This window comes from Phacochoerus africanus, chromosome 5 (assembly GCF_016906955.1).
Source record: "Phacochoerus africanus isolate WHEZ1 chromosome 5, ROS_Pafr_v1, whole genome shotgun sequence".
Taxonomy (NCBI): Eukaryota; Metazoa; Chordata; class Mammalia; order Artiodactyla; family Suidae; genus Phacochoerus; species Phacochoerus africanus.
In genome coordinates this window covers 136801799-136827827 of record NC_062548.1, presented here as the reverse complement: position 1 = coordinate 136827827, position 26029 = coordinate 136801799, and the positions used below count along the sequence as shown (strand labels likewise).

The following is a 26029-nucleotide window of genomic DNA, read 5'->3' as shown; positions in this document are numbered from 1 at the left end:
GTGCCATGGCGGGTGGGGTGGGGGGGGAGGTAAGGGACACCAGAGGGGTCCTGGGAGCTGGTGTCCTGAGACCTGGCGTCCTGAGCAAGGCCCCGTGGGGCAGTTTTGTGGCCCAGGTCTCGAAACCCGCCCTTTGCCCGCGGACCCAGCCCAGCAGGTGCCTGCCAGCGGCTCTGGGTGCAGAGGGCGGCCCAGAGGGTCAGTGAGCGCGCAGCACGTACCTCCGGTGCGAAGCGTAGTTGCCGGTGATGTGCCCGGAGCCGTCGCAGCCAGGGGTGGGGCACCTGCAATTAAAAAATGCAAACTGGGCGATTTACTTGGAAGAGAGAAAGTCCCCTGAAAGGCAGCTTTCTTATTTATCCAGATTTAAAGTCTCTTTAATGCCGGACCTCTCTTGGTGGGGGTGGCGGGTTCCAACGGGAGGGTCCCCAACCTGGCGCATGAGGTGTGCCCGCAGTCACCACTGCCACATCAGGCGTAGGCTGCCTGCTTGCCTCAGGGCATGGTGGCGGGGGACCAGGGATCTTGGGGCCACCGCCTCCAGTAAACTGCACCCTCAGGCCTGCCGCTCACCCCCTGTGGCCCCTCACTCCACGTTCCCTCCCCTGTCATGACCCCGGGGTCAGCGGGACCGGACAGAGCAGGGCAGTCAGGCCGTCCCTACGATGGGGGACTTGCGCGTGAAAAGGTCTACTCAGTGCCTGAGAGGGGGCCCAGCACACGGACCCCCCGGCCCTGCTCCTGGCTGACCCCCAGTCTGGTGTGGGCAGCCACCAGCCTGGTCCCTGGGAGTTATATGAGGGGCTTTCAGACCCTCATCAGGCACTCAAGTGGGTTTGATTTACCTTCAATCCCTTGCTACTTTGAAGGACCTGAGTAGAGATGGGGTCAAGCAGCCCCCCACCTCAGCTGGGAGGCTGAGATCAGCCCAGGGCCCCCAAAGCCTGAGCCTCAGTGTCCCCAGCAGCCCCACCAGGCTCCTAATGACCGCCAACGGCAGGGGGGTGTGGGGGGGACGACACACGTCTTCACACGTTGTATAAGCACCGACCTCCGCGTAACCGCCAAGCAGGTGCCATCTCAGCAGCTCGGTGCTGAGAGACGGTTTCACTTTGAGCTGGGCCAGCTGCGCCTGTACCCACCAGGCATGAGAATTAAGGGCCAAAGTGAAGAAAGAAATACGTTTTCTTTTCATTAAGTTTTAACTGTCAGGAGACAGGATGAAACGATCTAGCGACGCCGCCAGAACCGGCAGCGACCCCTCAGCTCACGGCCTCCATCCTCACTTCCCCCGCCCCTGAACTCCTGGCAAAGACAAAACCGCACATGTAAAATAGTTAACAACTGTAAATGCTGCTACGAGATTCCAGCTTTTGCTTTCCACACGGATGATGGGTGTTGGGCGCAAGCCAGCACATGCCCGGCTTGTGGACAGACCTTCTCGAGATCCGCGGGTGTGTCAGCACGATGGGCGTGCATGGAAGGGGGTCGAGGCCAAGGGGGGAAGGTCACATTTTGACACTTAGATGTGCCGTCAACCGTTGGCCTTTAGACCCTGCCTAAGTCTCAGTTAGTCCCGAGCAAAGGATCATCTCAGATCTCAGATTTGGAACCAACACTTGCCCAGCATGGGAGGGTTAGGGTTTAATTACAGCCTCTGCTGTGGGAAAATGAAAGAGGCGCTGAGGGAAAAGGGGTAGAGAGATGGGCGGTGTGTGCAAGTGGAATTGGGGTTTTAAAAACAGGCGTTTGAGGCAGAACCAGTTTAAGTGTCTCTAGGTCAAAAACAACACGGGCAGCAGATTGCTGACCTGCCATGAGGTAACCCTTAACTCTGATCACAAAACTATTCTGTCAATCATGTAAACGGCTGAATTTAAGCACCGGTTTCCCAAAGGGCACCTCCCTGGGTGGACCCCCAATCCTGGAGGGAGCAACACTTGAAGGCGATAAGAATCATTTGGAGAGAAGCTAAGCCCCAGGCTTGCTTCTGTTTTGAAAATGTATCAAAATGTATCAAGACACAGCAACGTTTCCTACCAGCCAACAATATACACTTGGCCTTGCTTTTTGCTCAGACAAACCCCTCTTAACTCTTGCTAATTGAAGTGCCAAAGGCAAATTTATTTAAAATGTATTCATTTAAACATGAGTAGAAATGGTATGTGTTCTTTCTGAGCAGGAGCAGGAGGAGGCTGACACATTCCGCTCAAATTTAAAGTGAAGCATAACCAAAAAAAATGCAAATGAAAGTTCGATTTTACTCATGATAAAGAAAAGAAGGAAGGATTTTCGGAATAGTCTTGTGTGTTTAAGCGTTTACAAATGCACCGTCTGATAAAAAAGGGGCATTTCAAATGTCCTTCACCACTATGAAAACAAAGAAAATACTGCTTTGGCTCAGTTTCAGAGCTTTCACTGTGTCAGGAAAGAAAAAACATTCCCAGAAAACAAGCCAGAAAGTGGCCTGGCTTTCTTGAAAGGTTTGTTTTTATTTTCAGGGTTTCAGGTTAGGCAGGTGGGCTCGAATCCCTGGCCCGCCTCTTGCTGGTGGTGTGTGCAATTAGACCCCTCCAAATCACACCCATCACGGGGGGAGGGGGCGGGCGGGGGACGAGCAGGAGAGAGGCTGCCTGGTTCTGTGTGTGTCCCGGCTGCTCGCTCTGCCCCCTCCTGCACCTGCTGAGGCTGCGGAGGCCCCGCCTGCGCTCACAGCACCAGCCGGTAGTGGTTTTCCCAAGGGCGGTCATTTGGCCTTTCATCTTTAGGTGGAGCTGCTGGACCACACAGGGCGGCCCAGGATGGGTCCTCAATCCCTCTTTCTTCTACCAGCTCCATGCGCTCATTTCCATGTTACTGTTCAAGGCTTTAAGGGTTTTAAAATCTCTTAGATTTACATACAGATTTCCTCGCTGTAATAAATCTCCACATTCAAAAATACATTTTCTGAAGTCGGTAAACGAAGGAGGGACTATTCATCTAACAAAAAGGGCCTTTGCTTCTCAGATGGCGCCTACTCCAGGACCCGTGATGACAGGCCGGTGTAAAACTGATGCACGAAATCCAATTTGCATCTGTCCACCTAGAGCACGTCTCTTCCATGAAGGGAGCCCTCGTGGGACCCTCAGAATCCCCGTGGATAAAACCAGACAGCAGCATGTGCTGCACAGCCTGGGTTTAGAAAAGGCAGCAGAGATTGAATGCGTTGCCATGGAAACCCCCAGGAGGCAGGCTCTGTGCTCGGTGCTCAGGGGAGGCCGCCCCAGCGCTCCGTCCTCCCTGCTTTCTGCCAGTTGTCACCGACAATCACACCAGGGCTATTTTAAGTTCCTCTGGCTAGAGATGCGAAGTTGTGATAAATAAAACACTTGCTTCAGACACTTTCTTCTCTCCAAAGGTACAACTGGTAGCACATTCTGAGACAGGAAATGATGAAATCTCAGCATCTACATCCACAGCTCACGGATATATTCCAGACAAAAATATCCACGACCCCCTGCCTTGTCTGTAATCCTGCATTTGCCTTGGGATTTAAACAATATCAAGAGAACGTGTTTGGGGTGCTACATGCTATGATCTGGCTGGAAAAATTGGTCTCGAATAGTCATTTAAGATTATTGACAGGAAAATCATAATAAAATGCTTTAGTCCATGTTTACATTTTGTAGAATCCAGGCAAAAATCTTAAAAAGAAAATCAGGACCACTCACAAACTTCTGGATTTCTGATTTCCTGGAACGAGCCTTTCTCAAGTAGGAACAGACCCGGGTTCTGTGGCTTTTGTGGACTTAGGGCACCAGAGAGATGTCTGAGCCTGAGCCTCCCAGTAGGCCCTTGTGCTCTGCTGTCCCCTGACCGTCTACACTCAAGGAATCACTGCGCTCACACCCGCACGGGGTCCTGAGACGCATCAGCCAACAAGCACTCACTCTCCGTGCAGCTGAAACCCTTGAGGTGCACAGGACACACCACAGAACGCGGCCACAGTCCAAACTCTCTCCTCGCCTTTGCCTCCGCTTCGTCCTTCTGCAAAGCAGAATTCCTCTCCCACTTACGAGCCCACAGCCCTGGCCCAGGGCAGGAGAGACGGAGATGGTGGAATCTACGGCACGAAGCTGTGTCACCAAGTGCCCATCAGGACATCTTGAAGGTGCTTCCTCCGTGTTCCACCACCCCTGCCTCTTTGGAAAATAGACAAGGATTTGCTCAAGTTGTCTTAAGTCACCCGAAGTATGGCATTTTCTTTGCGAGAGGAGTGCCCTCCCCTCCTGTTAAATGGGTGTCCCCGGAGAGCCTGCGCTACAGCACGTGGTGGGCTGAGCCAGGCCCGCCCAGGACACCACCCAGACGCCCTGCTCTTGGGGTCAGGGCATGCTGCTGGGCGTGCTGGGGGCGAGGACCCAGAACCGGGCAGGTTTCTCCTTGCAGCCCAGAGGCAACCGTGCCAAGGGCAGCAGGGCCTGGGAGCTGCTAAGGCCGCTTGGAACCCCGTCTGCCCAGGGCCCACCTCACTGGCAGGCCCGGGACGAGGCAAGCACAGCCACCACCCCCCCGCCCCCACAGCCAGGGGGCGGGGAAAATGTTTTGAGTCTTGACCCAGCCGACTGCCAGTGGATGGAGGGTTTGGGGTGAGCCTGTGCACACCGAGGTGTAGGGAACGGACGGTCAGCGGGCACCTGCCGGACAGCACTGGGACCCACCCAATACTCTGTGACAACCTGCACGGGAACAGGAGCTAAGAAAGGACGGATGCGCCTGTGCGCAACTGTCCCTCCGCTGTGCACCTGCAACCAGCACCACATTGCCAATCAACAATACTTCAATCACACTTTTAAAAAACGAAAAAGTCTTACACACAAAGGCTGAAAGTACTTCTAGCACGTTTGAGCTGCTTCTGGGCGCGACCTCACCAGGTGAACCCACCGGTAAGGGTGCCTTGCAAATAGGCCGTGCTTTGAGTGCAGCAGCTGGAACACAGAAAATGCTCATGGGATGTCCTCTGGGCTAATGACATAAAATGTCAGACAGAGATTCTGGGGGTTCTTTGAAGAATTTCACCGATGCTCCATTAACAGCCCTCCTTGTGCCCTTCTCTCATGACCATTCCATCAGAGGAACTTCTTCAGTAAAACAAAAAATATTCTCAATTTTTTTGCTTTTTTTTGGGGGGGGGGCCCCAAGGCACATGGAGGTTCCCACCCAAGGGGTCAAATGGGAGCTACAGCTGCCAGCCTACACCACAGCAACAGTAACTCCAGATCTGAGCCGCCTCTGCGACCTACACCACAGCTCACGGCAACACCGGATCCTTAACCCACTGAGTGAGGCCAGGGATCGAACCTGCATCCTCAGGGATACTAGTGAGACTTGTTCCTTCTGAGCCACAACAGGAACTCCTAAAGACTCTCATTTTTAAAAAATCAAGAAAATGTAAATGCAGGCCTTGTCTATAAGAGCAAAATATATTTGTGATGGAATGATTAGGCCACCATGTAAAACATTGTCCCCTTTATATAAAAAGTTCAATTCCAAACTTTTTCTTCTTTTTGCCTAAAAAGATGTGGTTCTAAAAATGCATTTCTTTTTTTTTTTTTGTCTTTTTGCTATCTCTTGGACCACTCCCGCGGCATATGGAGGTTCCCAGGCTAGGGGTTGAATCGGAGCTGTAGCCACCGGCCTACGCCGGAGCCACAGCAACTCAGGATCCGAGCTGCGTCTGCAACCTACACCACAGCTCACGGCAAGGCCGGATCGTTAACCCACTGAGCAAGGGCAGGGACCGAATCCGCAACCTCACGGTTCCTAGTCGGATTCGTTAACCACTGCGCCACGACGGGAACTCCTAAAAATGTATTTCTTTATTTTGAATTTTTTTGGGGTCATATGTATGGGAAACGACAAAGAAATGCAGAGGAATGCAAAATAAAGGTATTTTAAAATAGAAAACTGATAAATGCTGATTCTTAGGCTAGACCTCTGCAATTTTCTCCCCAACTAAACCAGGTCACTTAAATGTATATCGCTTCTGCCTGATTTCTTAGATATGTGACCCGAAAGTCGGGTAAAGCCAACAGCTTGTGAGTCGCTTTTTCAGTTTGTAAGACGTCCAATAATTTTCTCTCTTTTTGGAATATGGCGTTGAGTGTGCAGTCTCTCCCTGAGCTTCCCTCTGACCCCTGCCCAGCGCCCTTTCCTGGCAGCTCTCCGGGACCCCCAGCCCCCCACCCCAGGGCTCGGCCTCCTCCCTCTTTCATCCACAGCAGGAACACAGACCTCAGGCGCAGACCGCACCGAGGCCATGGGAGTAAAGCCCGTGACCACACTGTGGCCTTGTGCCGTGGGCCTTGGCGAGGGCTGGGGTCCCTGCCACCGCACGCCCACAGAGGGGCTGGGGGCCCTCACTCCCTCCGCAACCCCAGGGAAGCAGGCCTGGGGGAGGCTCTGGCAGACTGGCCTCCCCCTTTGTCCCCAGGGTGCGTCCTAGAGTTTCTCCTGACCTCCGTTCCCCCTCCTTTGCGCCCCCGCCGCCGGGTGCTCAGGACACGGAAGGATCCCGGGTCCCACACACTTCAAATCACAAGGTGAACCTTTGATGTTACTACGTTTGGGTGAGAGTTTTGCTTCGATGAGACTTTTTAAAGACCCACCTTTTTCTTTTGGTCGAACCACTTTTCTCTTAAAATTAGACTCAGATACAAACAAACATGAAAAGGAAGGATAAAAGCACCCTTCACATGACGTAAAAGAACATTTCGTTGCGACGATTGCGACGTGGAATGGATCAGACCTCAGGCCACTAAGAGGGCGGAGAGTCGTCCTGCAGATAAAACTCAAAGTTGTGCTTAGAGGGGATCTGGGGCTGGAAGGGCACCGAGGGGGCTGTGTGGTCACCGGACAGCAGGTGGGCACAGGTGGCGGCTTGCTGGGAGCGGGAGTTTCACCCAAGCCCTGAGGCCCAGTGACTGTGCTGTCCGAGCGGGCTGCACTTTGCAAAGTCCACTTGGGCGACTGGCTCCCTCCCGCCCACTGAGCAGCAGTGTTGGCTTAGCAGGGTTAAAGTTTGCCTCAGAGGCTCACCTGCCTGCATGAGCCTGGGGACCTCCAATGCCAACCGTGTGGCCCCCTCTGTCCTCCCCCGCTCAGGCCCCTGGGACGCCTTGGGGGTGGACGCTGAGGGGGCCCTGGCTGGCACCGCAGGCGGTGAGGGCTCGGGGCACTGGCCCTCTCCGGCTCCATTTCCAGGGCCTTTGCTGTGGGAGCAGGAGGGTGGGGAAGCGAGCGCAGTTCTGCGGCTCAGGCCCCTGCACCTGGGAGCTCTCCCATGCAACTCCCGGGTGTCCGTGTGGCTCTGCCTCCCCGCGCGGTGCCAATGAGCTCGGACCCTCAGCGCCACCCTGAAGCGCTGCCCGCTGCCCGGTGTCCCAGATACATCCAGGGACAGGCTGCTGTCCAGGGCGGCTAGCGCACCTAGCACATCCTGCCGTCCCTCTCAGTAACGGGGTGTGCCCACGGGGACTGCTGCGGGAGCGCATGCAGGCCCAGCAGCAGGGGGGCGGCTAGACCAGAGCTGCGGCCGCCGCGGGCACAACTAGAATTGGTCGCGGAGGCCCCACGCAAAAGAGAACATACGCAGGTGACTGTTGGAGAACTCGCCCAGAGACTCCGCGTCCGCACGTCCTGGGGTGGCCGCGAGGGGCACGCAGGGACCTGGGACCAGGGGAGAGCGTGGGGAGGGGACTCACCTTGCAGAGCACCCTGAGCGCTAGGGACCGGGTTTCGCGAATGGAAAGTGAGGGGCTGGAGGCTGGTGTGGCCTCGGGGCAGGACTGGGGGTGTGGTGCCCCCCATGCCCCCCAAACTCCCCCAACACCCCGCGGGGTGAGAAGGCATTTGTGTCCGTGGTCTTCAATGGTGACGGGTCGACCAGGGGCTGGTGAAGGACCGTGGGTGAAGTTCACGACCAGGAGAGGCAGGGGGCTGCGCCAGGCTGACCTGCTGAACACCACAGACCAAGCGGATCGGGCTCCAGCAGAAGCGGGAGGCTGCGGCGCGGGGGGGGCTGCGGGCAGTGCGCTCAGGCCACGCCCCCGCGGCTGCGGGGCACGTGGCATGGGCGGGGCCTTCAACCAGCTCCACCCACGTGGCTTCTGGGGCTCTGGAGACCCGGCTGAGGCTGAGGGTCAGCATCACCGTGGGGTCCCCACGGACTTTGGTGTCCGCAAGCCACGGGGTCACACGGCTGGGATCTCAGGACGGTACAAGCCGCAGTGACCCCGCGGTGTCACCTGGTTCCACCTCTCTGTCCCTGGGTGGGTTAGAAGTACTCTCAGGGTAAAGAGAGGGGGTTATCTAATCTGAAAGCAGTTCCGTTTCCTAAGCCGTGACCACACTGGGCAGCCGGGAGTCCGGTCCTAGGGCGGAAGAAAGAAGAGCTTCTGCAGGACCCAGGGGCGGGGGCGGGGGAGGGGACTGGCCACTTGTCCCTTCGAGCTGAAGTCTTGTGCCTGCTTTTAATGCTTTCACGACTGTTTCTCCTAGGTTTTAAAAATGCGTGTCATGTTTGTGGATCTTTTGTTTTAAGGCTCTAGCTCCTCTCAGAGAAAGTGTTTTTATTTCAAGTAGGAGAATTATGAAAGATTCCGAGCTCCCTGAGCAGCCCTGGGGTCCTCGGCCATGTCTCTCGTGTTCGCTCCTCTCTCCTGCCCCCGGTCTTGCCTCCTGCCTGCTCCCCTTGTTTACAGCTCTCTGGTTTTCAAATAGCTTTCAGTTTGTTTCCTCCTCTTTTGGCCTCTCTGGCACGTCTTTCTTCCCTCTCTGGAATCTGCCCTTCCTCCCATCTCGCATCTTATCTTTTGGTCAAATTTATATGATTTCACAGATGCCTAGTTTTGCAAGTTTTTAGAAATAGATTCATCAAATATCCTTCCTTTAAAGGCAAGGAGATGAACCCAACAGGTGAGCTGCGTGCTTAAGGTCACGCAGTGGGGAACACAGCCCAGCTTATAGCAGAAACCTCTCCTTTGCTGGTGCTTTTTCACTCAAGCAGATTCTTTTGAAATGGCCTCTTTTAATCAATAATTCCTAGCCTATGACTCTATCATACGGTCTTACCTGCACTTTGGGGGGAAGCTCATTTGATTTTAAAGACCCGAGAGTTTCTCTGTGCAGGTTTTATTCACGGACCGTGTGGGGCTCTCGGCGTCTTGGAGGAGGCAGAGTGGAAGCCAAGGTCTGTGATTTCTGTGTCAAAGGCACAGACACAAGCGTTTCTTTCTTTCTTTGGCCACAGCGTGCAGTGGCTTGATGTGGGATCTCAGTTCCCAGACCAGGGATCAAGCCCAGGCCCCTGTGGTGAAAGCGCCGAGTCCTACCCACTAGACAGCAGGGAGCTCCCCGCGAGCATGGCTAAAGCTCCCTGTCATCCTGACTTCTCTGCACTAGGAGGAGGGGACAAGAGGGCCGAGGGGGCCTCAGGACACCTGCGGCCCTGTGGTCCGGATGTGCTCAGGTTCCTTCCATGGAGGAAAAGCCCAGGAGCAGCCGGAACGCGCCAGGGAAAGCCAGGAAGGAGCTGGCTGAGCACGGCAGGGCCGTGGACAGAGGAAGAGGCGAGCAGGGGTGAGGTGGTGAAGCCACAGCGCGTGGGCTCGGCCCGTGACTCCCCGACACCTGAGACCAGGCCCCCAGTGATGGCCGCACAGCGCCTGAGTCCCGCGCTGGGGGCCTGCCCGCCCCGGGCCCTCTGGGAGCCTGGGATGTTCTCTGGGCGGTAGGAGCACAGTGGCCTGGCTTCCCACGAGCAGAGTCCACGCCAGAGGAGCAGGGGCTCCCCCGGAGGAGCGCGAGGCCACGTGGGGAGAAGCAGACAGAGTGAAGGAAGAGAGACACCGAGCAAAGCCAAGCCAGGAGCAGCTGGGCAGCGGGCTGGGCAGCGGGACTGGGCTGGGGGTGACCGTGCAAGGCCCCGTCCCTCCCCAGGCCCGGGTCTGGTCTCCTCCTGGGGGCCAGAGCAGGGTCCTCAGGTGCCCAAGGGTAACAAGGGCGCAGGGACTCGGGCCAGGTCACTTGGGTACAAGGGCAGCATTTAACTAGAGAAGGTGCGAGGAAACAGTCCTGGCAAAGCTTTGAGAGGAGGATGGATCTCTGGCGTGGAACCTTCCGGAAGAGTTTTCCCATGAGACCGCCGACAGAGGAGAACCTGGGAGCCCTGAGCCCCGGGGTGATCACAGGGAACGCGGGTGCCATGCGGTGGGCAGACGTCCCCCCAAAGGCCTCCAGGCCTGAGGTCCCGGGTCTCGCCCGTGGCCATGTCCAGCCCTCGGGGAACCAGGTGCCTCTGCAGGGGTTGCCAGCAGGCCCCCCTTCTCTGGGTGGCTGGACATTGTGGGCACCCCTCCCCAAGCCCTCCTCGGGCGCTGGCCCCGGGGCCGGGCACACGACTCCAATTCCTTGAGCCACGGCCTCTCCCACGGGCACCTCTGCTCCCCAGCACGTGCCCCGAGGTCCTGCTTCTCCTTGGAACATGCCAGCCGCCCTGGTTCCCGGGTGCTGGAGCTCCGGCTGGAGACCTGGCCTCTCCTCTGCCTGAGCGCTGTCCCTGTGTTCCTGTGTCCCACTGATCTCAGGGCTGGCAGGGAGGCACAGGGCCCAGACGGAGCAGGCACGTGGTCTCTCTCCGCTGGACCTCCACCGCGCGTTCGCGGAGCAGTTGGTGCGTGTCAGTTTTCTGGTTAGCAAACCCGGTGCTGGAGCTGGTGTGGCCGGCTCGGTGGCTGGGGCTGCTCGGTGCATTGCAGAGGCGGGTGGTCCTCCGTTAGGTGCTGCTCTCTCAGGCCAGAGCTGGTGGGCTGCCTCCCCTGTCCTTGGTTCCTGGGCTGCTGGCCCTGCCCCTCCAGCTACTTCATGGAAAGTGGGCTGAGGACACTTTCTGGGCAGGTGTCAGCTTGCTGACCAGCGAGGCTGTGGCACTGACTGGGTCGGCGGTTGCGAGCGCCCCTGGGGCAGGGGCTCTGACCAGGATCCAGCACCTGGCCCTCTGAGCACCTTCCCCACCCCTGGTTCGGACCCGTCGGGTCTCGCGGGGACAAGCATCCCACTCAGAGGGACTGGGTGGCTCCCGCCGTCCTGGGAGCTGGCCTCAGGTGGCAGAGCTGGGCAGGGAGGCAGGTGCGCTCATCAGGGAAATGAGCAGACCTGTCCCCCAGGGCACCGTGGACACACTGTCCCTGCCTGCGCTTCTGTCCATGAGCGCGTGTGCCGAAAGCTGTCCCAAGGCAACCTCGTCATCAGTCTGCTGATTGTGGAGAAACTCCGTGTCAACAGCGTCTCTATTGAATAGAAAGCAACTTCGGTCTGATTTTTAAGAAAACTGTTTTAAAATGTGGCTGCTCCGCAGTGTATTTTGATGGAAACGTCACTTGCCTAGCACCGAAAATGTGTTTCATAGGAAATGAATCACATTTAAAAATGATCTTTGTTGTGTAAGCTACAAAGGAAGCCTAGGAGTAATTTTTCTGGAGCAAGGAAGGAAGGGAAAAGAGAAAGAAGAAAACCTTTTTCACGGGCAGCACGTAGCGGTCAGGAGGAGTGTGGTTATTTTGAATTTTCCTGTTTCACCAGCAGTTGGGGGGAAGGTGTGGGGGGGCCATCTTCGGCTCTGAAGGCAGGGCCAGTGTCCCTGAGGGGGAGGAAGGCTTTGGGGGGTCACGTGGGCAGGGAGGACACTCTGGCCGCTTCCCTCCACAGCCCTGAGGGTGGCCGGACACTGGGCGGGACCACAGGGCGGAGGCAGTGGGTTGCTATGGCAACCTCCTCCCTCCCAGCAGTCGTACCCAGGGTGCCGCTGGTTGTGCAATGCCAGAGGATCTGGGAGGCCTGGTTTGGAGCAGCAGGGGCCGAGTAGGAGCTGCCCCGCTGCCAGGGAGGGCAGGGCCCCCGGGGAGGCAGGGCTCGGATAAGCCAGCCTGTCCCGCAGACGGCGGCAGTGCACAGCCAGAGCTGGGACCCGCCGGGACACGCACACTGGCCTTCACAGCCTTAGGAGCCAAGGCTCAGAGCTTGGAGGTCCTGTAGCCAAAATCCCCGGGGCCACCGGAGAGTCTGGGTCCCAGAAATTCAAAGCCCAGGTGCACTTCTGTGTCCCAAGATGGAGGTCAGCATCTTGAGCTGCCGCTGTCCTTGCCCTCCGTGCACGGAGGACAGCATGACCCCTGTGAGGCCCGGTGTGGGACCCCTGCCACGTCATCCTGAGAACAGGGTGGGGAGCAGCTGCAGCTGAGGGGAGGGACAGCACCCTCCCAGCAGCAGGTGTGTACACACGTGCTCTCCACGCTGGGGCAGGTGTGCACGTGTGTGTGCAACACATCCACGGGCTCAGAGAGGAGGTGGCGGCTCAGGGGTGGGGAACGCCTTCTGCTCTGGGGATGTGAGGGCACATGGCATCCCTGGCATCCCCCGGCCCTGACCTGTCCCTGCTCCCCTTAACTTTCCCCAGACCAGCGCTGTGGTTGTCACCTCCCCACGTCTACAGACAAAAAGATTGGGGGTCAAACAAAGCCCCCCCCAATCAAACTCGGCTGAGTGTGATTTTCCTGCACCTGGAGCCGCGTTTGCCTCATTATCTACAGCGACTCTCGCTCCTTACATCTGGGAAGAGCTGTCGACCTAAGAAGGTGTGGAAATGTAAGGACATGAAAAATACACGAACTCCATCCTCTGCTGGTCAAAGAGGCCGTTTGAGGGGTGGGTGCACCCTTGCCGCCCTGCTTCCAGTGAGGAGAGAAGCACAGAGGCCGAGTCCCTGCACCTGCACCATGTCAACGCCTCTCGGCTCCGGGAGTCCGGAGTCACAGTGATAAGAATTTCCCCGCGAGGTTGTTCACTGAGGTTATTCCCCGGTGCAGAGACGCCTGGATGCCTTGCTGGCAGGGCACTGTGGATGCCAGGAAGTCCTCACGCTGTCACCCCTTCTAGTGGCTTGCCGCCGGGATGGGGGGGCGTCTTTTTCTGGCTGCTGTCACCCCTGCTTCCCTCTGTTTGTCCAGGACCACGGAGAGGTCCTGGTGGCTCTGGCTCCTGAAGGTCCCAGAGAGGAGCCACCTCAGGGCCCCACCCCAGGCCGACCCCTCCCCTGGCTGCTCTGCGTGGGGTGGGGGATGGGGCCAGGGAGGTCCCCTGGGCAGAAGCGCCCCCACCTTTGCCTCCGAACGCTGCGTCTCTTTAGCTGCCTTTGGACCAGACAAGCCCAGGTTGTGGAGGGAGGCGAAGGCAGCCTTCTCTGGACCAGCTACCGGCCCTGCCTCCGGTCAGCCCACCGTCAACCTAGGCATCCTGCTCTGGTGACATCGCCAGGGGCGCTTTATGTGACGCTGCTGTTTCGCTTCTGCACTTTATCAGCGGCCACCGCACATCAGAAATGCTGTCACACTGTCTTCCCCGGCTGTGGGACACCGCGCTGAAGCCCTGTCTGCTGAAGCGCGGCTTTGAAACTCCTGCTGAGGCATGATATGCATCTTGAGACCCGCACAGAATTGGAACAGTTTCTGGTGTGCAGGGCCCAGTCCCCAAGCCCACCGACTGGGTTCAGATGGTGGCTCAGTCACCCTGCCCCCTGCTCTGGCTGTCTGTGGGGCCGGGGGCACGTCCAGGCTTCTGGCCGCATCGCCGAGTCTGCACCGAAGGACCAGCAAAGGCCAGGAGAATGCTGGGGAGACAACAGGCGGGGACCTGCCGAGTGTCAGGTGGGACAGCACGGCCCTTCTTGGTTCCTGGTGTCCGTTCCCAGGCTTCCCAAAGTCATTAATTTGGTGAACTGAACACCACGTGACACAGAGTCTAAACGGAAGCCTCCTCTGTTCTAGGCGACGCCCTCCAATCCAAGGCCGACCCTTTAAAGCCTCTTGGAAACCGCCACGTGCCCAGAGTAGTGTCTGCCGGGAGCTGCTGGGAGGGACACCGGCCAGGCTGCCGCGAGCCGATGCTGACTGCCAAGTCAGGGCAGTCCTCGGCCCTGCCCCCAGGTCCCCGTCCTGCAGAAGGAGGGTCTCGCCCACCCGTCTGCCGAGCTCAGCCCCCACCAGCCTCACCCCGGCACCAGACCCATGACTCTGGGGACCCCATTCGAGCCCTGGGGAAGTCGTGATCCCACTTTTTCTGGGTAAGAAAACTGCATTCCGGGAGTTTAATTGGCTCGTCAAGACCACGCAGTTACAGAGTAAAAGGATGGCACTGACTCCTGCGCCCCCAGGTCCTGTGCCCTCGACCCCGACCCGGCCCAGCCGCGCCGCCTCGTCTGCCTGCAGCGTCTCAGGGTCTGAGGCAGTGACTGCAGAGGTAAGAGGGCCGGGGTCGTGTGGATGAAACCGCAGCAGAGCGTTTGAGAGAAGAGAAGGGCCATGGAGTGAAAGAGAATCTAGACTTCAGCCGAGATCACCATTTCGGACACTGGGAAGCCGCGATCACAGGCTCCCTGAAGCTGGCGTGAAGGTCACGCCTGAGACATGAGCTCAGAAAGAATCCCCCTGGGTTTGGGGTGAGACGTGTTTGCAGACACGCTATGGCACGGCCCTGACACGTGACTGAGGTTGGGACAGCCTCCTGCAGGTGGAGCGAGCAAGTGCCTAGGAAAGTCGAGGTGTGACCGGCAGTGACACAGGCCGCCTAGGACGCCGGGCTCTGCTCCGGCTTGGACCGGTGCAAGGGCAAAGAGAGACGGCTTCTCAGGAGCCCCCTCTCAGAGCCGCAACGCCCGGGGAATCAAGATGCCTCGATGTCTATCATGTTCTCATCTTAAAACACATGTCATCCAAAAAAGGCAAGGGAACTGAAGCAAGAATTCAAGGTAGGTTGAAAAGTGACAGAGAAAAAGACGATCAAAATATGCCAGTTGGGCAAGTGTTTTAGAATTCAGAATGGGGGGAGAAGAGAGTGAAATTGGAAAGTGGGGGCTGGATCTGATGCGAGTTTGATGGGCTGATGGACAGTTTTATTTGATGATTTTCAAGCTGATTTGCAAGTCTGATATGAGCATTTTAAAATAATACCATATTAGACAAGAGCGAGCGAAAGACGTGTTAGGAAAATGGAAACCTTTTATCTTTGAAATATTTTGATCTTGGTTGTTGGCGTTTCCAACAGCAGAAGTTTCGTTCCGTCCATTTGCTGTTGGAATTGGGTCAGCTGTAGGGGGTGACTAGCTTTGCCTTCCCCCAGCCGCCCCGGCCCCCCCAGTCCAGCCGGCCTGACATCGGCGCAAGCCCCACGGGGGCGGCTGTGGCGGGTGCTCTGCCTCGTCTCAGGCCTCAGTCCCTCCGGAACAAACTCTCACCCCCCGGGGCCTGGGAGCGGGCGCTTTTCTGAGCGCTTGGCAGGCGTGGGCCCAGCTGATCCTCGCAAGGGGACCATCGGAGGACACAGGAGGGGCCACGCGCCTTCTGAAGGCCACCCAGAGGTGCGGGCCACGTGGGGGCCCAGCTGCCGCGCTCTGCCCTGCCCCCGGCTCCCGGAAGAGGGGCTCTCGGCACTCCCCCGCGACGCCACCACCCAGAGGCCAGGAGGGGCCACCTCCTCACACTTACGGTCGTTCTTAGGTCACGCGTCGGAACACCCAGAGGTGTTTCAGTGCCTCCAGGTCTCTAGAGGCTCTTCACTAAGGCAACTGAAATATCCCGGTGCGATTGTTAAAGGATTTCTGACGGAAGTAACCACGACACAGACCTCAAACACTGGCAACAAGGCAATCAACAAACTTCTCAATTGTTTCTCCGGAACCTAAAGTCCAGCTGCACCGGAGAACCCCTGGGGAAGCGAGCGCCCCAGACAGGCGTTCTCAGGGGCGAGAAACCTTGTCGCGACACGAAGGCGGAGAGAAGCAGAAAGGCCTCGAGAGACGGCAGAGCCCGGGGTACGGGCGGGGCACACGCGGTCACCTGGGCGCCTTCTGACGCAGGCGGGCTTGAGCCGGGATCCACAAAGCGACTCAAGGCTCAGTTAAACTCGCTCAGGATGGGTCCAGCGCCCCTCGCAGGCGGCCTCGCCGGAGCCCACGTGAGAACCAGGCCCCTTGCAGGCAGCCTCGCCGGAGCCCACGCCCAGTGGGGCCGGGAGAGCCCGAGCCGCGCGGTGAGGCCAAGCTGAAAACACCACCTGTGTAACTGAAACCATCAAACGGACCGGACAGCGCCCTGGATTCTCCTGGGGGGTCAGAAACGCGGGCCAAGGCGACGGATCAGCTATTGGGCCTGAAAACATCCTAACGGAAAACCCGGGTGTGTGCGATGGGCGAACATCTCCAGTGTAATAAACAGCGGCTGCGGGGGGCGGGGGGCACGGAGGAGAAGGCCGCCCGAGGGAAGCCGTGTGTGGGGACGGGGAGTGGGGGCCCCCCTGCGAGGCGGTCCCGCGGGTGGAGCTCATTCCCTGTGCGCGGCGCTTTAAGCGGGGGTATAGATGGAAGCGCCAGCTCTTCCTCCCACAGTGCTTGGACGCAAGGGACTGCAGTCCCTCCTCCGTGCAGACCAGGTGGCCGGCGTTGGGGGGACAGACCTGCCTCCTCCCACCCCTCCGTGATGGTGCTCGGTCTCCAAGCCCTGTGGACCCTGGCCGCACTCGCCGCAAGGATGCTGGGTGTCGGTCGGTCTCAGGCTCGGGCACAGCTGGCGTCAGCCAGGCTTCGGGCCCAGCTCCCCACCCCGGCCAGTGATGCTGTCTCCAGCCTTATTCACTCAGAACCCGCCGGCCTGGTGCCAGAGGCGCGGCGCGTGCTGGGCAGCAGGACCAGACCGCACGCACCATGTCTCCGCTCCGCGTGGCTCTGTCCCCGCAGAAGCTGACAGCAGAGAGCGCGCCACCTGCCACAGCCTCCTTCCACCTGGAGAAGCACCGTCTCAAATTCTCCGAACCCTCCCAGGCCCGGCGGCCTGTCTGTGCCCATCACCAGGGAGGACTGGGCACGGTGTCGCAGCCTCGGCTGCCTGGGGTCACCGGCCGGGCTGCCTGCCAAGCCCCTGCCTCCCTCTAGTCCTCCCAGAACCGCAGGTTCCTTCCAGGCTGTGCCCCGCAAGTGGCCTGACTCTGATGCGCTCATCGACTCCCTTTCTCAATGCTGGAGTCCCAGGCTGGGGCCAAGAGCTCTGTGTGTGTGTGTGGGGGGGCGACGCCGAGGCCCTGAGTGCCACCCTCAGGAGCCTCTGCTCTGTGCCCGGTGCAGGTGACCATGCAGCCACTGTGTAGGTGGAACATGACGGCTGCAGAAGGCGGCCAGGCCGGGGGGCCGTGGTGTGGGGCTCAGAGCAGGTTTGGGGTCCCCTAGTTGGCCCCTGGAGACAGGCTGGATTTGGATCGAGAGAAGGTCAAGGGAGGTCATTACAAGTGAATGCGGCTGCTTTGCCAAAGGCCGAGAGGGCCGGGCCAGGGCGGGCGCCACCAAGCTCTCGCCCATGAACTAGCCCCACGCTGTGGGCAGTCGTTTGAAGAATTCGGGAACATGCTCTCGGGGTCTCCGCAGCCATCTTCAGCCTCCGGGCGAAACAGCCCGCAGGTCCGTGTTCCAGCGCAACGCAGGCCCTTCTCCCAGGAACGAAGATCCGGCCTCACGGGCCCCCCTGCCCGAGGCGGGGCTGGCGGTCGGCTCAGCAGACAGATGCAGGTGTCGCGGGCCTCATGGCAAGTGGGAGCAGCGCTGGGCGACATCAGCCTCTGCGGAACCAGCTTCCCAGGAACCTCTCACGTTCCCTTTCTCTGACCCCAGGGCGTCGCCCCAGCCTCAGGCTGCCTTGTCCCTGGAGCCCAGCAGGGAGGGCGCATCTGGGGAGGGGGCGCCTGGATGCGGTCCTGTCGCGTGGAGCTCAGCACACCACCATCACTTTAACCCCCAGTGCCTATGCCGTCCTCATGGTTCAGATGTCCACTTCGATTCGGAAGTGTCCTTCTGTCCACGCCCCACGCCGAGATTGCAGCCAGCCGGGAAGTGGGGGCCCCTTGCTGCCGCCCGTCCCGTCCCAAAGGGGTGAGAGTGGCCTGCGGCTTGAGGGGCGGCTGGACGCTGCAGGGAAAGTCTGTGCCAGGACTCGGAGCTTCTGCAGAAATTTCCATTTCCAGGCAGGGACCAGGTCACCCTGGCCCCCCATCCTGGGCCCTGTGGTGGACCCAGGGCCGAGTGGTCTCACTCCCGTCTAGTCGAGCAGCTTCGGCAGCCGGCTGTGTGCTTGGGCCCCACCTCCCCGACCTCCTCGCCGCTCCCGGGACCCGATTCTCACCTCCCCAGATGCCAGCTGCTGGGGGCACCTTCAGGTGGGGCAATGCCCCACGAGCCCCCCCCCACGCCCCTCGCGGCCTCCCTGGGGGCCCCATACTCTGCTGACAGTACCCCCGGTCTGACTGCTGCTCACTCCCACGCTGTCCCACCACGTCCAACCTGGATGGTCGCCAGGCCCCTCCCCCGGCCTTCCCGCCCTCCCCCATCCTGAAAGCTGTCCCTGGGAGTGGGACTCGGAGTCTCGCTGGGCCCTGAGAGCCCTGACGAGGCCTGACCTCTGGCGTTCCGGCTCACGTTCTGGAACCTTCCCCGGCTGCCCCACCTCTGGTCCCCTGGTGTCCCTGGAAGCCTCTGTTGGGGGGGGGGGGGTTGTGCTCCTTCCATTGCCCTGGTGGGTGATCAGGTGGGGGGGCCAGTGTAGAGGAAGGGGGGCTCACCTGCAAACCACAGGGACAACACCCGCCTCGGCCTGCTGTCCTATTCAAGCTCGGATACGAGTTGTCGGGTCTGTAAAAGCCACAGGTATGTAAGCCCTGTCACCTCACAGCACGGCCCCGTCTGTGACTCCCCCACACGTGAGTGGTCGGCTGGCGGGCGGTGCACGCGTGGGCTGCCGGTCTTCCCGGGCTGGGGCCCTGTGGGCGTTTGCTGTTCTAAGTTGAGAGGGAAGATAGAGAAACGGCCCCCCTCCCGGGGAACACTATGCAGCTATGAAAACAAGAGTGGGTAACCTACGCCAGAAAGGTGCTTCAAGGCGCCCAGCAGGTGTGAGTGGTGGAGAACATTTATCAGAGAGGTGAGGCCACACGTAAATTTTCTTACCCTACTTTCTCATTTTTTTGAGCTTATCAGCTTTATTTCCAAAAAGTCCCGTAAAAATGTCCTGGTCTTGGTAGGTGCACACTCCCCCCAGCTCAGAGGCCCCCTCACACACGTGCCAGGGTGCCCGGTCCCTGCAGAACGAGTCATCGCAACGGAACGAGAGGGGGTAACGGTACCCTTGCCACCGACCGCAGGAGAATCAATGAAGCAGCATCGGGGGCTGAGAAGCTGCCTTCCCGCGCCCTCGAGGGCACTGAACACCGAGGGGGCTGCATGGAGGGCGCGGCCGCGGGTCCTGAGCCTGGGGCCAAGGCGGAGCTGCTCTCCGTGGCCCTGGGGTTGGACAGGAGCTAAAACAAGTCACCGATTTGAACCCCGGACTGTGAACTGTGTGTTATGCTGGCACCTTCAGGATCCAGACACTCACAGGACTGGGGACAAGGGACGTGACGGGGGCCACCTCGCGCAGCAGGCACCTCGAGAGGGCTGAGGAAGGGCGCGCGCGGGCCTGACAGAGAACTCGGGGTACCGATGGCGAGCGGGGTCCTCTGGAGTTGGGCGACCGAGGGTTGACAGCGCACCTGCCGATTCTAAGTCTGGCTTGTTTCGCCGCCGGCAGAGGCGGCCTGCGGGCCTCCCCTTGATGACACCTGCCCCACCAGATCGGAGTGTCCATACCACTGGGAAGTAAGGAAGCCAGATAAATACTTAAAATAAAACAACAGAGACTCTCCATGGCCCTGTATCAAACGCCGCCTGAACGGTCCCTAACAGTGAGGCGCCCGGCAACATGTGAATATTGTATCTGCAAACACACTATGAAACTTAAAGCTATTTCTTCTTAATCTGTCTGTAAATGGCATCAAATTAAAAATGAGGACAACACGTAGCTAGAAAAGGATTAACCTATTTGTCAATGGCTCAGTGATAGAACAAAACTGGCGAGGACACAGATGCTGAAAGAGTCATAAGCTTGTCAGCTGTAGGCGAAAACTATTCCTGAGTGTGACCGAAATTTAGGAAACCGTCGATCAAGAACGCCACCGGGGACGCCTGGGGCTCTACGCGGCTCTGTCCAGCACGGGGGTCCACTCGACACGTGTGGCTGCCGAAACCCGAAGTCAGACAATAAGCCCCGCGGGTCCTCAGCCACGGTGACCTCGTCAGGCACTCAGGAGCCGCGGGCGGCCGCGGCTGCTGTCCTGGGCGGGGCAGGTCCTGGCCGGCCCCGTCCGCCCACAAAGCCCCGTGGGACAGTCCTGTGGAAACGCTGCATCGAGCCAAACCACACCTTCGCTTTGATGATTAGGAAGTATTGGCACTTAACTCTTCACCACGTCAGCTCAGAGTGGGGTTGCTCATCTCTCTCTGCTATGACAATAGCACCGACTCTCTTTGAAGGCAGAAGGGACGTCTCCGTCTTACGGGGACGGGACAGGACAAGCACCTGTGCCACCGGGGACTTCCCAGCTGGAGCCCCCTGGTACGAGGACGTGGCTCTTTTGGTAAAAATGCAAAAAGGAACAGAGCAGCTGGGGACGCCTCTCCTTGACGGGTGCTCCCGGCAGGTCACAGCCATGTTCAGGGTTAAACACGCAGACAGGTCGCAGGTACAGAGGGGTCAAATCCACAGACCAGGTGAACGCCGCCGGAGCTCCCCTGCTCCCTGGCCAATCGAACACCCTGGCAGTCTTGCCCATCAAGTCAGAAACCCAAAGAGAATGGCTCTCTGTCCTGGAATCGCCAGGAAAAATGCCCTCCAAAATCCTTGTCGATAATTTCCCAAAGGGACCATCTCCTTGATTTCCAATTTCGCTCATTTTGCTCCAGGGAACTATAAATTAGTGTTTACTGGACTAAAACCTCGGATTCACAATTAAAGGCCAGCGTAAGCCAGTCCTTAATGGCCAGACATTCATTTCCTCCACAGAAGCGCTTCTCAGGCAGCTCCAGGCCGCGAGTGGACACTGGCCACTGAGCTTGAAGGACGGTCACGTCCCAGAATTGCCCGAGATGGACGTGGGAGCAGAGTCCCCATAATTAGGAGGAGCCGAATTGAACCAGATGTGACATATGAAGAAGACGCAACGAAATTCAGTGTGTTTATAGAGGGACTTCTGTCTGGCTTTGCCTCCTGACCTAACAGCACAGACAGCAAAACCCATGTACCCACACACACGTGTGTTTACGCCCTGGCATACAGTATATTTACACATGTACGTGTGTACATTTAAAATAACTTTAAAACTGCAGTATTTAGAATTGTAAGGAAAAGAATGTTTCCTTTTGTTCACATGCACCAAATACACTATGTGTTTTATATTCTTTATTTTATTTACTTATTTTGGCTTTTTTCTTTTGCCTTTTTGGGGCCGCATCTGTGGCATATGGAGGTTCCCAGGCTAGGAGTCTAATCGGAGCTACAGCTGCAGGCCTGCGCCAGAGCCACAGCAACGCGGGATCCGAGCCGCGTCTGCGACCTACACCACCGCTCACGGCAACGCCGGATCCTTCACCCACTGAGAGAGGCCAAGGATCAAACCCGCAACCTCATGGTTCCTAGTCGGATTCGTTTCCGCTGCACCACGATGGGAACTCTATTCTTTATTTTATAAAGAAAGGTAATTAGCAGTTAAAAACTAAACTTCTTCAAAGAGTAATTTTAAAACAATTTGCAAAGAATGTATTATTGTAGCTTGGACTCAATGACAGACTGTGTTTGATTTGTTGAGAGGTAATTAGTATCGTTCACCCTTCCTGATACATGTATTAACATTTCATCATTTCAAACTGGAGGGACGGGGAAATGGTTCCCAAGACAGGTCTTCCTCAGGGCCTTACGTTGGACTTAAAACACCCTAAGGTTGTCACACTAAACACATAAAAACCTCAAGGCTGCTTTTGGCAGACATTCGCCCCATCCCAGCGAAGCCCTGGGCTCCCGGCCCTCGGGCAGACCCAGTGTCCCTGCCAGCTGCTCTTTACACACCAGGGTGGGGCCTGTCAACGGGCAGGAGAGACGGGTTTCGCCAGGAGGACAGCCAGGAAGGCGGGCTGAGGAGAAAGGACACAGACACGGAGAAGCCCCGAGGCCGCTGCCTCTGCGGGTGAGCCGCTTTGCGGGAGCGGCCCCTGGCCGGCGGCCCTAATGCGGGCGGCTGGAGATGCCGAGCTTTGCAGTGACTGAGTTATCTCACGTCTTCGCTGCTGGCGGATCGGGGATCTTGCCCACTTTCATCATGTTTCATTTAGTTTTGATGGAAACAGATGATGAAACACCACCCAACAACTCCAAAATTCCATGTCCGCGAGCAAAGACCAGCTTTTGAGGGCCTCTTGGTCGTGCCAGCAAAGCCCTGCTTTAGACAGAAGGCCCTGAGCGACGGCGGAGCCCAGACTGGCTGTGACAGCCTGGCTTCGACCCTGGCTCCTTGGACGGAGCGCGACTGCTGGGCCCTGGGCCCTGGGATGGCAGCCCTGGGCCCACTGTCTCCCGCTGCCGAGCAGGGCCCAGGGTTCTCGTGTCCCCGCCTCACTGTCCTCACGCCCGGCTCTGCCCGGCCTCTCACACGGCACCTGCCGCTCCTACCGCTCTTCTCCAGCCTCTGCATGTGCGTGTGCCCCCCACGCCCGGGCAGCGCATGCTCAGGCGCCAGCCCAGCACACACAGCGCCAGGCAGGCCGGCCGGCGGGATGCCCCGCACAGCTCGGCTTGCTTTGCTGCCTGCAAACACGGACAGTAGCTCCTTCCAGAATGTCCTCTTTACTGAGGAGGCACGAGCACAGGGGGCAGACACCACAGCCGGGGCCGCACACACACCCACCCACCACGACAGCCTGGGAGGAGACCTGGCTGCACCCCGGGGAACACGTGCACACACGTGCACGCACACATGTACACCCGCAGTGCACACATGGCGCCCACCCACATGCGCATGTGCAGATGCATACGCGTGCAGGCACACAGGCACTGCAGGAACATGGCAGGGAGAAGCCAGCGCAGGTACACCCCTTTCTGGAATGATCCCTCAGGTGTTCTAACAGCTGTAACTGCCTCAGTGTCTTTCTGCTCTTTATTTTGCTTTCTCGATTAAAGGACTTGCTATAAAGTCCTCCAAAGCCAGAGGCTCAAAAGATTTGGGGGTAAATTGAAGTTCTTTTTCTGGAAGCTCACAAAACGCACGCAGTCATTCGTAAATGTGAAAGTAACACCTACATTTTCCTCCTTGGAATCGGGCTTCGTGTCGTCACAGCCCCAGCAGTTTCGGAGCCAGCGGTGGGGCGTGTGGGTTGCCTTGGTGACGACGTCTTCTGGCGTCTACGGTGAGCCGGGTACCCACGCTCCCATTTCACAGATGCGGAAACTTGAGCTGCGGAGCCGGGGCCGACCCCTCTGACCCTCGGTGGGAGGGCGGGCCCTGCGTCTTGTCGTTCACGTCACAGCATCTTTGGATCCGGAGCCAGGTCTCGACTAGTCAGCCTCTGCCTGCCTTTGCTGACCGAGGTCTGGTTTTCACTCTGTAGACTCCGCACCAACGGCCCCGCCCGAGGCCGGCAGGGCGAACGAACACACCTGGACCGCGTCTCGCATGAGGCAGCAGCTCTGAGATGCTTCGGTGAAGCACAGACTCCTTGCCAAGTAGGAAAACAGCAGCGGTTCACCTGCGCTGTGGTTTCGTTTTGTTTTTGGAGGGTGTGCCTATGATGTGGTGAAAGGTGGTTAAAATATAACCCCGGAGTTCCCATCGTGGCGCAGTGGTTAACGAATCCAACTAGGAACCATGAGGTTGCGGGTTCGATCCCTGCCCTCGCTCAGAGGGTTAAGGATCTGGCGCTGCTGTGAGCTGTGGTGTAGGTCGCAGACGCGGCTCGGATCCCGCGTTGCTGTGGCTGTGGCGTAGGCCGGTGGCTACAGCTCCGATTGGACCCCTACCCTGGTAACCTCCATATGCCGCAGGAGCGGCCCAAGAAGTAGCAAAAAGACCAAAAAAAAAAAAGAAAGGGCAGGAGACGAGAAAAGACATTTGCAGCAGACCCAGTTAAAGCAGCGACACCTGTTGGCTAGGCCAGGGTCCGGGGGTGTCTGCGGTGCTGACTGCAGCCAAGTCAACGTTCCGGAAACAGAGAGGAAAACCCAGGCCCCTCTGCCGACCCCTCCCTCAACAAGGAGCTCAGCGAACCAAGGTCTGAGCCGAGTGGCTTTGCTCTAGTGTTAAGTGTTGTGTTCATTCCTGCGAGTGAGTGTGTGTAATTCTTACTGCAGAAGCTTTATTACATCTGCTTAACTAAATGTCCTGTATTGGGTTTAGGTTAAATTGCCCCTACTTATGGAAAAAGAAAACCTATCTGCAACAAGCCCCATTACTTGGGGGTGTTTCCAGAAAGACGCTGGAGGACAAGCTTTATGGACATTTTACAGATGCTGGTATCGAGACTGGGCCTGGGGGCCTCCTGGGAAGGACCAAACCCGGCAGAGTTTTCCACGACTGATGACTGTGATGCCACACCTGGAAGTTTAGCTGCAGTGAACCCGCCGCCCTGGCTGGTACCTGCTCTAGGTTATGAGAAGACACTGCAGGAGCTAAAGTCGGAAGCTTCAGAGAAAGAAAACTGGGCTTTGTACATTTATGCAGTTAAGAACAAACCTGGAACTCTCGTGGAAAAACCACACACCTAACAGGTCACTAACCTCCAAAAGGTAGCATGAAGCGTGGAAAAGGCGCTCGGGCCCAGTCTGGTGAGGCCGCCACTTGCTGACAGAGCCGCCCCATGGCCCCAGCCTCAGTTTCCACATCTGGGAGGTGGCCCCGCGCCCCAGCCCCCAGGGGCTCTCCGCGGCCCGTCCTGCACCTGTCGGTGTGGAGCCTGACCTGTTTCACAGTCCATGGGGCTGCTGGGGGCCTGGGGAAGGCTCGCAATATCTGCTAAATCTCAGGGGCGCCCACAGACTCCCAGCGCCCCAGACTGGCGCCCTGTCCCCCACTGACTCCCACTCACGCCCCCAGGCCACTCAGGCTGAATAAAACCATTCTCTACCCTAAAGGAGGGCGTCCCTGGGGCACCTTTCCCGTGAAAGGTGACCTGTTGCTTCCTGCCCCCGCCCAGCGTGAGCGCCAGGCCCTCCCAGGACCTTCTGTCCTAAAAGACTGCACGGCACGGAGGTCCCCGGCCCGCCCACCCAGAAACACGCGCCCCCCCCCCCCCCCCGCCCCCGCTCCGCACAACCCGCGAGGTTCGGGATTTACTGATGGGAACCGTGAGGGGAAAGAAGATACGAGTGAGGATAAATCCTCAGACCCGGGTGGGCAGTGGGGCCCAAGCCGTGGACGCCGTGGGCCGGTGAGTGAGCTTCCTACCGCCTGCCCTACACTCAGAGCTGAGGACACAAGCCCCCGAAAACTCGAGAAATAAGTAGCCTTTAGAGAAAAGTAGTATCTTGGCCTATGTTCAACACTTTCACTCTCGGATTTAAATAAACATACCCAGGTTTTAAAAAAGGTTCTTTGGGGGTGTGTGGTTAGAGTTCCTGCACATCTAAGGTGAAATTCCTAGGACGCGGAACACACAAGAGAACATTCTGGAGGGCAGAGAACCCGAGCCACGACCCTCCCACCCAGGACTGAGCATTCAGACAGGAGGAGCCTGCGACCCACAGCTCTGTCCGGGCAGGGGCCGAGCTGAGGCCAGCGGAGCTACTGCGGGAGAAAGGTGTGACTGACAGGGAGGGGTCTGTCTGTGCCCGGCCCGGCCGTGGAGCGCTCACTGCCCCCGAAGGAAATGAGTTCCGATTTGGCAGGGACGGGTTATGAGGCACCTACAAGGCCCACATCACGTCCTGTTTGCCCTGATCACACTTGTGGAAGCAGGAAAAAGAATTCCTGGCTCGGGGATGGGGTGTCTTAAAAAAAAAAAAAAAAAAAAAAAAGGCTGAGGTCAGTGTTATGTGCTTTGCAG

The 26029-nt window shown here is 58.2% G+C and overlaps 1 protein-coding gene across 6 annotated transcripts in view; it reads right to left on the bottom strand.

Annotated features, from left to right (window-relative positions):
* The window catches only part of MYT1L (myelin transcription factor 1 like), a 140013-nt gene that overhangs the window by 30825 nt on the left and 83159 nt on the right, over window positions 1-26029 (bottom strand). For all 6 annotated transcript variants that reach the window (XM_047782721.1, XM_047782725.1, XM_047782722.1 and 3 more), the window contains exon 15: window positions 222-284. In XM_047782721.1, coding sequence (XP_047638677.1) covers window positions 222-284 — 63 coding nt within the window. The remainder of the gene's footprint in view (window positions 1-221; window positions 285-26029) is intronic.